This window comes from Chlorocebus sabaeus, chromosome 15, assembly GCF_047675955.1.
Source record: "Chlorocebus sabaeus isolate Y175 chromosome 15, mChlSab1.0.hap1, whole genome shotgun sequence".
NCBI lineage: Eukaryota > Metazoa > Chordata > Mammalia > Primates > Cercopithecidae > Chlorocebus > Chlorocebus sabaeus.
Genome location: NC_132918.1, coordinates 17485772 through 17500375, shown reverse-complemented (window position 1 = coordinate 17500375; position 14604 = coordinate 17485772). Strand labels below are relative to the sequence as shown.

Below are 14604 nucleotides of genomic sequence, written 5' to 3'. Positions count from 1 at the left end.
AAGAGTCCCTCTGTGTTCAGTATATCTACCATGAGTCCCCTCATGTACCTGTCCGTCTTCAACAGGTTGCGGCTCCTGGAGGCCAAAGATCATACCTTCATCATCTTTGTGTCCACACAGCCCCTCACAGGGTGAAGTATGACCATTAAATGAATAAACAAAGCATTTGAACTGGGTCCAAGAGAAGTTGGTTAAAGCCAAGAAAGTAGGAGAGTTAAAAGCTAAGTCACAGGGGCGTGAGAGAGGGCATAAGAGAGGCCAGCATCCTGGAGGGGCGGTAACAGCATTGTGGTGCAGATGGATTGGAGGGGTGGAGAAGAGAGCTGCTAGTCTGGAGCCATAGCAATCTTCCTCAGATGCTTTCAAGAGATGTGTAATACAAGCCTACCATCTTCTGTGTTGCCTGTGGCAGAAACTTAGACTATCTTATTTCCTTTTATTTTTTTATTCAACAAACATTTACTAAGCAACCGCTGATCACAGTTGAATATGACTTGGATTCTGTCCTTAGGGAGTCTCAAAACCCAAGGGAGGTAGACAAAGGCCATAACATGATTAGCAATTCTAGCAATATCCACAAGGTTCTGTAGAACACAGAGGAGTGACGCTGCATGAGATAATTTAGAGAAGGCTACTGGGAGGTGGTGAGGCTGGGCTGGGGTCTTTAAGGATGAGCAGGAGTTTGACTAAGTAATTGGCTAAATATATCATGCTATTCTATTTATATGGAATAAACAGTGTGAAGTGATCTCCACTAAAAATGTAGTGAAGGACAGACTGAAGAGAGACTCTATCTTCATTTTCCATATTTATTATTTGTATTTCAAGTATTTAATAATTCTAATAATCTTTATATAGATCAAATAGTGACAAAAATGGAAGAAGGGAAAAAAAAAGGGACTGAACAGTTTACCTGTCTCCATCTACAGCCTAATAATCTACAGCTATAAAGTCTTTGTGAACGTTAAGCTTTAGCATCTGTATTAAGTCCTGTTTGTTTTTAATATGCTATCCAGACCAATATCCAGATAGCAATAGAATAGCCTTTAGAAAGTTACAGCATTAAAGTTTTATCCTTAGATTTATTTTAAATAATTAGATCATATTTTAAGTTGAGTTTCTCCAGAAAAGGACTCTAAAAAAAGGTTTGAGTGCAAATAGTTTCTGTGGGGATATGGCCCAGGAAGTCCTGGTTGGAGACAAGGGAACTGAGACAGAGAAGGGAAGTGTATTAGTCTGTTCTCGCATTGCTATAAAGAACTACCTGACATTGGGTAATTTATAAAGAAAAGAGGTTTAATTGACTCATGCTTCTGCAGGATGTACAGGAAGCATGGTTGGGAAGGCCTCAGGAAACTTATAATCATAGTGGAAGAAAAGGGGAAGCAGGCATGTCTTACGTTGCCTGAGAAGGAGGAAGAGAGAGAGAAGGGAGAAGTGCCACACACTTTTAAACAACCAGATCTTGTGAGAACTCACGTCAGGAGGACAGCAAGGGGGAAGTCTGCCGCAATGATCCAGTCACCTGCCACCAGGCCCTCCTCCAAGACTAGAGTTTACAATTCGACCTGAGATTTGGGTGGGGATACCAATCCAAACCATATCAGGAAGGAAGCCCATGCAGGGTCTATCAATAAACAGGTTACAGCTATGGTCAGCCAGCGCTTAGTCCTCATAAACACCTCTGAAAGATAGAGTAGATTTTGTAAAACATGCTTCAGAGTAGTATTTTAAGAAGGTTCTGGGTATTTTAAGTCTCAGAGTCTTCGGTTCAGCTGAAGTCTGAAGCAGAGGCTAAACCAAAAGTATAAAAACAGAGCTTAGAATGGTGAAGCATTTCCACTTCTATAATGATATTAATCCCGTATCAGCCTGGTCCTTGGTTCCAGTTCTCCACCCATTAGGTTGTCCTGGGAATCTGCAGGACTTCAAGGGGTATTATTGGAAAGGTATTAGCTTTGAAGAATGATTTGACACCATGCAAGGCTTGAAACCAGATCTGAGTACCTGTGGGTATGGCTTCTTGCACATAATGTAGAAACCTTCCATTCAGGTTTTTACTTATGTTAAAAAAAAAATTCCCTCACATGACATTATTTTACTTTATGGAGGACAGAATGCAAATTGCACTGGATTTGGATGAAGGTTGGCATTGCAAGAACCATATTTTGGACACCAGGACTTTGAAAGAGAGCGCCGTATAAGATGTCTTTCAATATAATGAAACTAGTTTACTTTGGATTAACTTTGAGCCAGTTTTATGCCACTACCAATAATTCCGAAAATGTAAAATGGATTTGAATACTTTTGTCGCACGTTTTTCTTCCGCAGGTTTCTAATATTCAGGCGAGAGCAGTTGTGTTGTCCTGGGCTCCCCCTGTTGGACTTTCCTGTGGACCCCACAGTGGTCTTTCCTTCCCCTACAGTTATGAGGTTGCCTTATCAGACAAAGGACGAGATGGAAAATACAAGATAATTTACAGGTTGTGTATGTTTCTATTGTTTTTCTTTGCTGCTAAACTATAAAATGGGAGTTGTGAAGGAAAATGGAAAACAAAGGAAAACTTTATAGGCTTGGTAAATTTTCCTTTAGTTTATTTTAAGATTTAGTAATAATTATAATGCTAAGAAATCATTGTGTCCAGAGTAATTCTTATTTGGAAATGAGTAGCATAGAGCTATTAGGTATGGGTAAAATATATCACTTGGTTATATTTGCTGTCAGTAGAGTATTAAAGAAAACTTTCTGTTAATGTCTGTCGGCAAAAGGCCATTATGACTTTTAGTTTTTCTATACATTGAGCAATTATAAGGTGACTTCTCTATTTTCAGATCCAGACCTTTTTGTAGCCCTGTTTTTTAAAGTTCTGCAATATGTTTCCTTCTGTTTTACCCTATTTCTTACCTTCCACAATAGTTTCCAGCCTGTAATAAAGATACTTTAAAACATTTCATTTCGAGGCCTTAAATGGTCAAAAGTTTAGCTCACAGAGAAGGGATTAGCCCCTTCTGCTCTGTGGACTCCCAGGTATTGACCATTCAAAAGATTTATAACTGTGTTCTAAATGTGAGAAAAATTTTAGGGCCATGTCTTTCTTCTTTGTAATTACTGGGTACTACTCAGATTTGCAGAGCGGGAAATGAGAAAGTCAGTTTTGCTTTAACTGCTTGTTTGGCCTCCCTGTGAGAGGACCCTCCTGTGACTGCCCATGCCCAGGGTAATAATGTGGTCACACAATCCTTACTTTTTCTGCCAGAGATGTTTGTATTCTCTCCCATTTCCCTACTGCATCAGTGCCACAGAGCCGTATCTTCCCCTTTCCTGTTCCTAATTCTTGCTCCACAGTCTTCCTGACGAGCAAAGAGGGACAGAGGTTAAGGACGCAAGCCCTGTGGCTGCTGTGTCCTCCTCTTGCTACCCAGGCTACCTCCACTGTCTTCCCTGGACGCCCTCAGGAGTCTCTTGAGGGTCTTCCACCCCCTACTCTTGCTCTTCTACAACCTTGCCAACTCACTGCAGAAACAAAATCAGGCCAGATCACTGCCCTTCTGATAACACCCCAGGGATTCCCCACTGTATTTAGGATATTCCTAACTCTGGCTCACCACCATTTTATTCTAGTCTGAAAAACCAGAATTAGTATCAACTTTAAAGAAATACAGAGTGCCGCCAGGTGTGGTGGCTCACACCTGTAATCCCAGCACTTTGGGAGGCTGAGGTGGGTGGATCATGAGGTCAGGAGATGGAGACCATCTGGCTAACACGGTGAAACCCCATCTCTACTAAAAATATAAAAAATTAGCCGGGCATGGTGGCAGGCACCTGTAGTCCCAGCTAGGAGGGAGGCTGAGGCAGGATAATGGCGTGAACCCGGGAGGCAGAGGTTGCAGTGAGCTGAGATCGCGCCACTGCACTCCTGCCTGGGTGACAGAGACTCCCTTTCAAAAAAAAAAAAAAAGAAATACAGAGTGCCATCTCCCCCATGCCTGGCAAGGAACAGATATAGTTGACCCTTGAACAACAGGTCAAGGGTCTCAACTCAACAGGTCTCAACTGCACGGATTCTTGTCAACCACATGCAGACCAGAACAATATTCACAGGATGTGAGACCTGCAGATATGCAGGGTCAACTGGGGACTTGAGTATGTGTATACGCTGTGTGGGGGTGGGGTCGTGGTACTGATCTCCTTGTATGTACTGAGGGACAACTGTGGATAGAGCCTTTTCATGCAAGATGAACACTGGTGGCAGGAGGTAGAGCCTCATATGCTCAGAGAGGTTCGGCCGGTAACATATGTAAGCAAGTGGAAAGGCTGAAAATGAAGTGAACAGGAGAGCTTCTATTGCCATCGAAAGGAAACAGTCGCCACTCAGCCTAAGTCGATTGTTGCTAAAATTTGCTGATTCTTTGAATTTTTTTTTTTCAAAAGATGCTGAAAATCTGAATTATTGTACAAATTTCCCTGTTACTAAACTAATGGAGCAAATGCAAGATATTTTAAAAGATACAATGTAGGCTGAACAACAGAGCTTCAGGCAAGGTCTGGACACAACTTCCAGTTCACAACTTAAAAAAACCCAGCCTTTTATTTGGAATAATTTCAAACTTATAAGATGTCCCAAAAATAGAGAAATCAAGGAATACTCCATACCCACATTCAGTTGTTATTAACTTTATACTCTGTTTTATCATTTGACCTCCTTCCTCTTTTCCTCTTTCTGTCCTCAATCCATATTTTTTTCATAAGTTTTATATGTAATGGTCCCTTACTGCAAAATCCTTCAGGATATTTTCTATAAATAAGATTTTTTTTTAAAGAACCACAGTGTAATTATCAACTTCATAAACTTACATTGATATAATACTTTATCTGTTGTCTATATTCCAGCTTTGTCACTTGGTCCATAAATAATGCCTGTTATTTTGAAAAATTGAGCAGTTTTCCACCCCCTCCTGCTCAGGAGCTTGTCTAGGGTCAGACAGTGCCTTTAGTTGTCATGTCTCTTTAGCCTTCTTTAATTTGGAACACTTCCACGGTATTTCTTACACTTTTATGACACTGATATTTTTGAAGAATACAAAATAAGTCACACGCCCACACACCTTTCACCTTTTAAAAAATGGAACATTCCTTATTTTGTGTTGGTTACTTCCTCATGATTTAAGTTGAGGTTCAGTTGCAATTTTTGAGGATATAAATGGTTTTATTTTATTTAAGAGAGCTATTTGTTGGGTGCATTGGTAAGTGAGGAAGTGAGATTGTGATTTTTGTTAAAGATAGTCCAGAGTTGAGATAATTGAGGTTCCTGCCAAGGTAAGTATGGAAAGTGCCTTCTGTTAACAGTTGGCGTGATCATTTTTATTCATTAGTTTGTTCATTCATTCATTTGCTTACTTAGTTACTTTTATGTATTTACTTGTAAGAAGTGATAAGATCTTTTAGAATTTTATTAGTAAGTTAACCATGCCATTTTCAAGATCTAAGATGGCATCATTAAAAGGAACCTGATTTTCTAGTCCCAAACAAATAATAATATCAAATAAGAAAGTTTATTTCTGGTTTATGGTGGAATCTGACGTAATAGTTCATGAATTATTGTCAGTACATTACTGGACACCCAAATTCCAACTCTCATTTGCTTTTGAAACTGGTATTAGCAACTAATGAATGCTTTTTCTTTACAGTGGAGAAGAATTAGAATGTAACCTGAAAGATCTTAGACCAGCAACAGATTATCATGTGAGGTGAGTTAGGATGTAAGAGCCAAACTGTATTGGAGAATCCAGGTGGCTAAAGCAAAAACCTGTGCCCCTTTTAGGTTTTTGGTGAATGTTGCTTACCTTGCTGTAAGTTTCAGTACCATGGCTCATGGGCCATTCATTGACTCTCAAGACCATAGTAACTGGGAAGACACAGAAGTACTTCTGTGAACAGAAAATTAGGTGTTAAACACTGAAAATCATTTTAAAAGTAATTTTACATGGTCTTCTAAGATCTGTTGGACTATGGTTTAACAGTTTCTTTCTATAAAACAGTTGAATTTTTTTTTTTTTTATCTTGGGCATATCAGTGTTTCTTATAGACCATCATATAAACTGTATATTCAAATGACTAAAGAAGCCCTTTCCTTATTGCAAGCACACCATTAAACCTTAAAAGCCAGTAGATTTTGGAAAAGGCAAGTAATACAAGCATCAGATTATCTCTGACGAGAATGAACTCCATTTGGCAAAACAGTTAACCCATGTGGTATGATGTGTAGCCTGAAATCTCTACTGGGATTTTCTGGAATCTCTACTGTGACTACTCTGGAAGGTAGGACTAGCTTATTTTAGGAAGAAACCCAGCCAACCACAGATCTGTAAGGAGGAAAGTGTTATCTGAATTTTTAGAGAGACCATCTGATTGTTTAAAGATCCATCCATCCATTCATTTGCCAATAAGCAGGTCTGAATATGACCCATAACACTTAAAAAATTTTTTTTAATCTTTATTTTATCTAATATTTAAGTTCCCCAGAAAGTAGTTTTGTTTAACTGGATGTACAACAACACACTTTCCCTTTTTTTTCAATTATATATGCATACGTAAAGATTGCAGAATAAAATTGTAAGCATGAAATATACATCTGTTGGCCGGGTGCGGTGGCTCACGTCTGTAATCCCAGCACTTTGGGAGGCCGAGGCAGGCAGATCATGAGGTCAGGAGATCAAGACCATCCTGGCTAACATGGTGAAACCCCGTCTCTACTAAAAATACAAGAAATTAGCCGGGCTTGGTTGCAGGCGCCTGTAGTCCCACCTAGGCAGGAGGCTGAGGCAGGAGAATGGCGTGAACCCGGGAGGTGGAGCTTGCAGTGGGCAGAGATTGCGCCACTGCACTCTGACCTTGGGTGACAGAGCGAGACTCAGTCTCAAAAAGAAAGAAAAGAAATATGCATCTATTATTATACTTTCCAAAGGTTAATTCACATCATTAGTTTCTTTATTTCAGCATGAGGTTGGAGGCAAGGTAGTCTAGTAGGAAGAGCATATGTGAATTATCAGGAGGCTTGAGTGTGTGTCTGGTTCTGCCCTGAACTGGCTGTTTCAACTTTGGTCAAGTCACATAGAATGCTCTGCTATGATTTTCTCAGTGAAAAAAAGGTAGTAAAGCAAGGATGTGTGTTGAGGATGTAATATCTTATTAACTGCATGAGTTCTTAAAAATAAGGTTAAAGCAATGTATATCAGAGCAAATTGTTTTGCATTAAGGCTTAAAGCACACATCTGCTTAGCTATCATATTGTTTAGATGAACCCTATTGCAACCATCTCCTCCTGTTTAAATCAAAACTTTGGATTTTGAGTCAATTAGCTTCCACCCAAACATATTGAACTTTTCACACGCTTTGTACAAGAAGATCTGTGTAATTTGTGAAGCTAAGATGATAATAGAAATGGTTTAACCATTCTTCAAAATGGTCAGTGTAACAACAAACCAGAAAATGTAAAAGTCATGTAAATGTTATCTATTATTCATTGTTAACGTATGTTTCTTTCTGCTCCGTGCTTTAACAGTTTATTGTTTCTGTGGTTAGTAAAGGTTTACTTTATTAATTTCCTGCTCATTCATGAGCTTACAATATCCTTTTAAAGAAACTTAAATGTCATGAAGAGCCTTCCCTTTATTTACCATCCTGTCTGTTGTTCCATTTATTTTTTTTAAAACACTTATTACAAAGGGTAAATTTGAGAACACTTGCTCATCAGCTATTTTTCCCAACAAAACCTGTGAACATCTTGACCTCCTGAGCAGATAGAATAGTTAATGGATTCCCCAAAAGGAACAGGATGGGAGTAAGAGGGGGTTACCATCTAGGGGCCTTGGGTTTAGACTTTCTCCTGACACATTTGGGACTCCTTGCATTTGTCATTTGACACATGTGTGACACCAAACACGTGTAACCTAGGGTGCCACCAGCTGTTATTTGTTCTGCCTCTCTGCTTTCCAGGAAGATAGGAAGTTCTCTCTCCTTGGTGATGGTCAATTTTCATATTTTTTTAACGTCCTTTCTCTCCTAATAAAAATGTCTATAGTCCAGATTTAGTCTTCGTGCACTGCCTGATGCACAGTCCATGTAGATCATACGTTCTTTTTCCTTTTACAGTCTTTTCTTTTTTAAGCTAGAGAAGAATCTTAACACTTGCAACTCTTACTTAGATGTAACTTCCTCTGCCTTGAATTGCTTCGGTGAGGCAGCATGATGCATAGTGGACATGGCTTGCAACTTGAGAGTTAATGACTCTGTCATTTACTAAGGGTGTGTGCTTAAGCGAGCCATTGAAACTTCTTTGGTCTTGTTTTGTCATTTATAAAATGAGAATGATAATGATACCAGCCTCAGGAAAATAGAATGAGAGCAAATATATGTGTAAATCTATTTTAGACCTGTAAAGTCATGTATAAGTACTACCTTTTGGTTTTCCCAAGCTTGTTGCAGTTTTTTTACGCTCTGAAAATAAAAAGGACTTAATGATACAAGTTGAGGCTGTAGTGAGCCCTGATTGCAGCTGCTGCACTCCAGCCTGGGCAACAGCATGAGACCTTGTCTCTAAATAAGTAAATAAATAAATTCATTGCCATTTTTGTTTGTGCATTACCAATTTAGAAAGTGATGGAAGTCTGTAGAGCCAGTTTTGAAAACTGAGATATTTGTTTTAGCAGCACAAAACAAGGTAAATTTTTTCTTCCAAATCTTAATATTGCACATTTTAAGAGTGTAAGATTTCTTTCTTAAATCATGTACTGAAGTCTCACCTAGACTTCTGTTCTTATATTCCTTGTTACCTTTTGTTTTGCTACCCTGAGTCTATCTTATTCACATTGATTGCTTGATATCTTCATGTAATGCTTTTTCTCATTTTCAACTCCCCCCACCCACCCCCGCCCCCATATTAGTGTTATTGCATGAGTTCACCCATCAGACACACAAACCTTCTTTTTCAATAGCAGTCTCAGTCATGAAGCCCGGTCATTTAACTGCCTGGTACTTGCCTTCAGTTACTAGGCCAGAACAGCTCTTGCCACCAACTCACTGTTACTGGGAATTTATTGAGACTAGTGGCATCCTTTAGACAGTGCTGTAGCTCACATGCCTGTGGCTGCTTCAGTTGGCATCTGTCATGCCGTTTGAGCCGGATTCCACATGGAAAATTATATTCCAAGACATTTCAGGTTTACAAAATGTTTCTTCTTTTCCACTTTTCCTATGAGTTTTTGTGTATCATTCTTACACATCTGTTCAGTCACTATTCTTTTCTTCTCCTAATCTCCTAGTGGTGATTGAGGAAGATAATACCCCTCTCTGAAGCACACATTGATTAGCAAAATTTAGGGAGACCTTTATTAAAGGATCTTTATTAAAAGCACTTTCATATTTGTTACCCTATTCTTAACACAAATAATTTTTTTGGTTTAGTGTTCATACAATATTTCTAAGGAATCCATTTGTAATCGTCAAGGTTATTCAGTGCTTCTTTAAAGGGCATTGTGTTATGTATTGTATAAAGCCACTAATAGAAAATCTCCTGTTTCTGTGTGTGCATGTGTGAGGGAGAGAGAGAGAGAGAGAGAGAGAGAGAGAGAGAGAGAGAGAGAGAGAGAGAGAGAGAGAGAGAGACAGAGATGAGAGATTGTGTGGAGAAATGAGAAAAATCCAAAGTGTAAATAAATTACATTATATTTTAAATACTTATATATAAATATGTAATTTCACAAACATGAACATTTATATATATACACTTATTTATACAAATAAATATTTATACATACACAAATGTATGCTGTATATGCATTTGCCAGAAAAATATATTTGTCTTTTAATTGGTAGTTCTGTAATTAATAATGACATTACAATGACCATTTTACTGTGGTAGTCAACAGTTTATATTTTTGTCAGTGATAGGATAATCAGGAATTTGAAGGAATGGATAGCAATTTCGTGAAAATTTTGAAGCAGTTTTCTAGTCATCCTCCTTAACAATTTGGCAAACAAGTTGCCCAGAGATATCATATAATGACATTTCCCAGAAAAATTGTGCAGTGAAACATTTCCAAAAATATGGTTGACAAGCACAGTGAAGGATTATAAAATACATATTATTGACCAGAAATTGTGGCTCCTAGTATGTTACATCGTGCTAGAAAAAGTTGGAGGCATATTTCTGAAATTCTTGGAGCACCTGTTTCCTAAGCATTTCGCCAGGATTTAAGCTGAAACAAATATGAAAACAAGATTAATGATATTGTTAGAAAAATGTTTTCTTTTCTTGAGATAATTGCAACAAAAACTGAACTGTTTGCTGACTTACTTAATCCAAGAAACTGACTGTACTCTACAGATTGTCCTTTCACATGATGATATTTATGGAAAACTCATTGCCATTATGTGAAAAAAAATATTGCAGTATTCTTTAAAATGTAGCATCATTAGCAGAGATTCTTCTTTTCTATAAAAGTTATTGGCAAAAATGTTGCTAGTCACTATTACAGTAAGTTGCTGTCCCTTTACTGAACTATAATTGACAGATGTAATCAAGGGATACGTAAGTATGGTGCCAACTTTTGTACTATATGCAGCATACTTATATTGCCATACAAAATAGATCTTTTTTCCTTTGCTGACAAAATATTATGTGTGAAAAGCATTGACCCCTTACCATAACATTGTTTAAGATTAAAGGCAAGAAAAATAACTAACTCCTTCTGGCCCATACAACTATCTGTTTTCAACTACCTCAAATTTCTAACCTGCATCAGGTTCTTTTACTTTTATCCCCACTGTCATCCTCCCAGCCTGGCCACCAGGAGTCTCCATCACTCATGACTCCCCAGCCTAGGAGGTATGGATTGCTGACTCCAAGAATCCCAAAGAACTTGACTAAGACCAAATTTACCTCTCCCCAGACAACTGACTGCATCCTGCTAGTACTTTGCAGGCTGTTTCCCTGCTTCCCTCCCTCTGTTCTATTTTCTAGATGGATTTTTGGTGGCAGCTGTTTTTGTGAATATCTAGGACCTGACCTGCCTGGGTATAACTCTGCATTTGTAGGCAAATGCTCAGTCCTTGCAAACTGATATACTTACTGGGTGGAGGCAGAGTACCTAAACAGCTAAAGTGGGTTGGGTAAGGGTCAGCTGAAAAGCAGTGTCAGTGCTGAGGAGACAGGAGGAATGGTGGGGACTCTAGCAAACTCATCAGCACCTGCTCCATCTAAAGCAGGGAGCTGCCCACAGATTTAGCTCATTACTACAGTGCAGGAAAGAGGGCCGAGTGAGACCAGGCGCAGTGACTTATGCCTGTAATCCCAGCACTTTGGGAGGCCGAGGCGGGTGGATTACCTGAGGTCAGTAGTTCAAGACCAACCTGGCCAATGTGGTGAAACCCCATCTCTACAAAAATACAAAAATTAGTTGGGCATGATGGCGGGTGCCTGTAATCCCAGCTACTTGGGAGACTGAGGCAGGAGACTCACTTGAACCCTGGAGGCAGAGGTTGCAGTGAGCCAAGATCGTGCCATTGCACCCCAGCCTGGGTGACAGAGCAAGACTCCATCTCAAAAAAAAAAAAAAAAAAAAAAAAAGGGCCAAGTGTTGCTAAAACCTCCAGTTTTTAAGAGAAGCCAGAAGTTTGGTTTTAAAAACAAGAGAGCTCCAGATAGTTTTCAGTGAAGGCTTAATTCTTACTTTTTTATTTCAGAAAATGTTAGATAGAAGTAGATAATAGTTGAATGAACTCTCATCTCTCAACTTCTTATTACCTCAGTGTCCTCACTTACCCCTCCCCTGCCCTGATGATTTTGAAGTAAGGTTCAGACATCATATTATCTCACCTATAAATTATATTACCATCATCACACACACCGGAAATGTCTTCACAATCCAGGGACTATTCCCATTTCCTCAGTTCTAAGAATGAAAATTTTGTTTCTTCAGTTTGTTGTAATTGGAATTCAAACATGTGTGAATATGTGGTTTGGTTGATACGTCTTAACTTTTATTTTAATCCATTCATTTTTCCCTTTATCTTTTGCTCTTTCTTGCAACTTATTTGTTAGATTAATTTGTTTGTCCTGTAGAGTCTTCCACAAGTATGAATTTGGCTGATTGCATCCGTGTTATGTTGCTTAATACTGTTCTCCTGTCCTCTATATTTCCCATAAAGAGATGAAGAGGTTTAATCAGATACAGGTTCAGTTTTTCTGCCAAGACAGTTTTATAGTTAGTGACATAGTCCTTTATTAGGAATGCATAGTGTCTGGTTGTCTCTTTTTGTGATGGTCATTGCCTGTATCCCTTAATTCATAAGTGGCTCTAACACTTCAAAACATCATGTTTTTGCACACTGCCACCACACACACACACACACACACACACACACACACGTGTCTTGGGTCAGATGCAATCCATGAGTCACCTGTTGGAGAATTCTGTGTATCAAAGTTCAGGCTTGAGCCCTGCCCATGTCTGGAACATGTTGTGATTCATTTAAAGTAACTTACTCCCAGTGAGCCCATCCTGACACAGGGAAATGATCTTGCCAGATCTACCATTTAGTTTTATATTATCACTTGCTTACTTACAGTGCGTGCAAAAAGGACCATTTCCTTCATCGGAGGTTGGGTGGAGAGGATCCTAATGATGAGAATTATTTGTTTGGATCAAATTTCATGCTGTCCTCCCATAGGGCAAATAGATCAAATATGTAATATGCATGTATTTTTATCTTTTGACGTAGAAAGTAGACGTATCTATTGGTGCCTTTGACGTGTATGGTCTCTACGAATTTTTCATGATGGACTTTGTGGAGAAATGACTTTGCAAATCACACACACAATTGGGACCTATCTTCCATAATGTTGTTATCTTTACCTGTTGTTTGTGTTCACTGGGTAGAGCTAAGGGAAGTGGATTGTGGTGTTTAGAGAAACAGGATTGCAGGATGAACAAGGGGAGTAGGCAATACCGTAAGTCTACTGGTTAGACTTCCAGGGATGAATACCATCGATCCAAATTTCTAACTGTGTGGCCTTGGGAAATTTACTTCATCTCTGTGTTTCCTTCTGTCTGCAGTGGGTAGTAAGATTTCCCTACCTCAGAGAGGGTGGCTGTAAGAATTAAGGGCTCAATATCTATTTGCCAACTCTGTGAATAGTTTAATCCTTGCATCTGTTTTAGGCAGCAAAGGCTTCGTTGTTGTTGTTGTTGTGTTGTTGTTGTTGTTGTTGAAGAGTACATATTCAATTTTGAAAAAATAAATTCCCAATATAAAATATGGAATATAGGAAGTTGATAAAAATCAACATAGCCCTATTTTATGCTATTTGAAGAGTGTGGCATTGTAATAGCATGTTCTATGCTTTTTTTTCATGGCTCCTCTGGAGAAATCAGGCACATATGTTGCAGCGTTGAGCCAAACATTTTAGTGTACAGAACGAACATCTTTAGTCTTGGCTTCACGTATAAGAGTTAAATATTTACATGGATTAAACTGTACCTGAACATTGTTTTTGTTGAATTAGAGAAGGTTAGCATACATGCTTCTGTGTGAAACATCCATAGTTTTACATAAATGCGTACAGTATTAAATGTAGTTCAAAGATGTTATCTACCCTGTTTGTACTTTCTATGCTGTCTCTCCAGTCTGTGGACCCTTATTACTGTTTCTTTTGCCTTTTTATCCAGCTCTTAACTCTTAGCCTTTTTCCAGATAAAGTCAACCAGAAAGTAGTAGCTCATTGGTTTTTAGAACGTGTATTTGGAGATCGTTCTGGGTTTTAAGGTTTATTTTCTTATTTAGAATAATCTCTTCTAGTCAGTAGATCCTGTGTATTTTGAAATGGAGATGGGTGGCACACACTGAGACAAATACCTGTTGGGATGACTGTCCCCTGTTAATGCTAACCATAGGTCAGGACAAGACCAACAGATAAGAGCAAGAGCATGGTACTCACTCTGTAAGAAATTCTGTTCATCTACAGAAAGCCTTAGGGTGAAACAAAGATAAGAATCCTGGTCTTCTATGATGAGTCACCGCCACTGACTGTGTCCATTTTGTTTTCAGGGTGTATGCCATGTACAATTCCGTAAAGGGATCCTGCTCCGAGCCTGTTAGCTTCACTACCCACAGCTGTGCACCCGAGTGTCCTTTCCCGCCTAAGCTGGCACACAGGAGCAAAAGTTCACTAACCCTGCAGTGGAAGGTGGGTAGCTCAAAGCATCAAGAATTGTCTCACTTTAAAAATTACCAGGTATGGTGGCACGTGTTCCTAGTCCCAGCTACCTGGAAGGCTGAGGGGTGGGGATCACTTGAACCCAGGAGTTTCAAGGCTGCAGTGAGCCATGATCACACCACTGCACTCCAGCCTGGGCAACAGAGAAAGAGTCTCGAGTTAATATAATGTCAGTCTATAGCCATTTGAAATATTTTTTAGCACGATTCCAGTTTTGTGATATGTTTTCTGCATAGTAAGTATGTGCAACCAATTGTTAAAAAGTTGTCGTTTCTGTAAGAGTTGGGCAAAGGGGTAGGAGGAGGGAACTGCAAAATCCAGCTTTAGC

At 39.1% G+C, this 14604-nt stretch overlaps 1 protein-coding gene across 4 annotated transcripts in view; it reads left to right on the top strand.

Annotated features, from left to right (window-relative positions):
- Positions 1-14604, top strand: part of FNDC3B (fibronectin type III domain containing 3B) — a 360789-nt gene that overhangs the window by 253313 nt on the left and 92872 nt on the right. For all 4 annotated transcript variants that reach the window (XM_007972094.3, XM_007972095.3, XM_073023462.1 and 1 more), the window contains exons 8-10: positions 2332-2483; positions 5689-5748; positions 14108-14246. In XM_007972094.3, coding sequence (XP_007970285.2) covers positions 2332-2483; positions 5689-5748; positions 14108-14246 — 351 coding nt within the window. The remainder of the gene's footprint in view (positions 1-2331; positions 2484-5688; positions 5749-14107; positions 14247-14604) is intronic.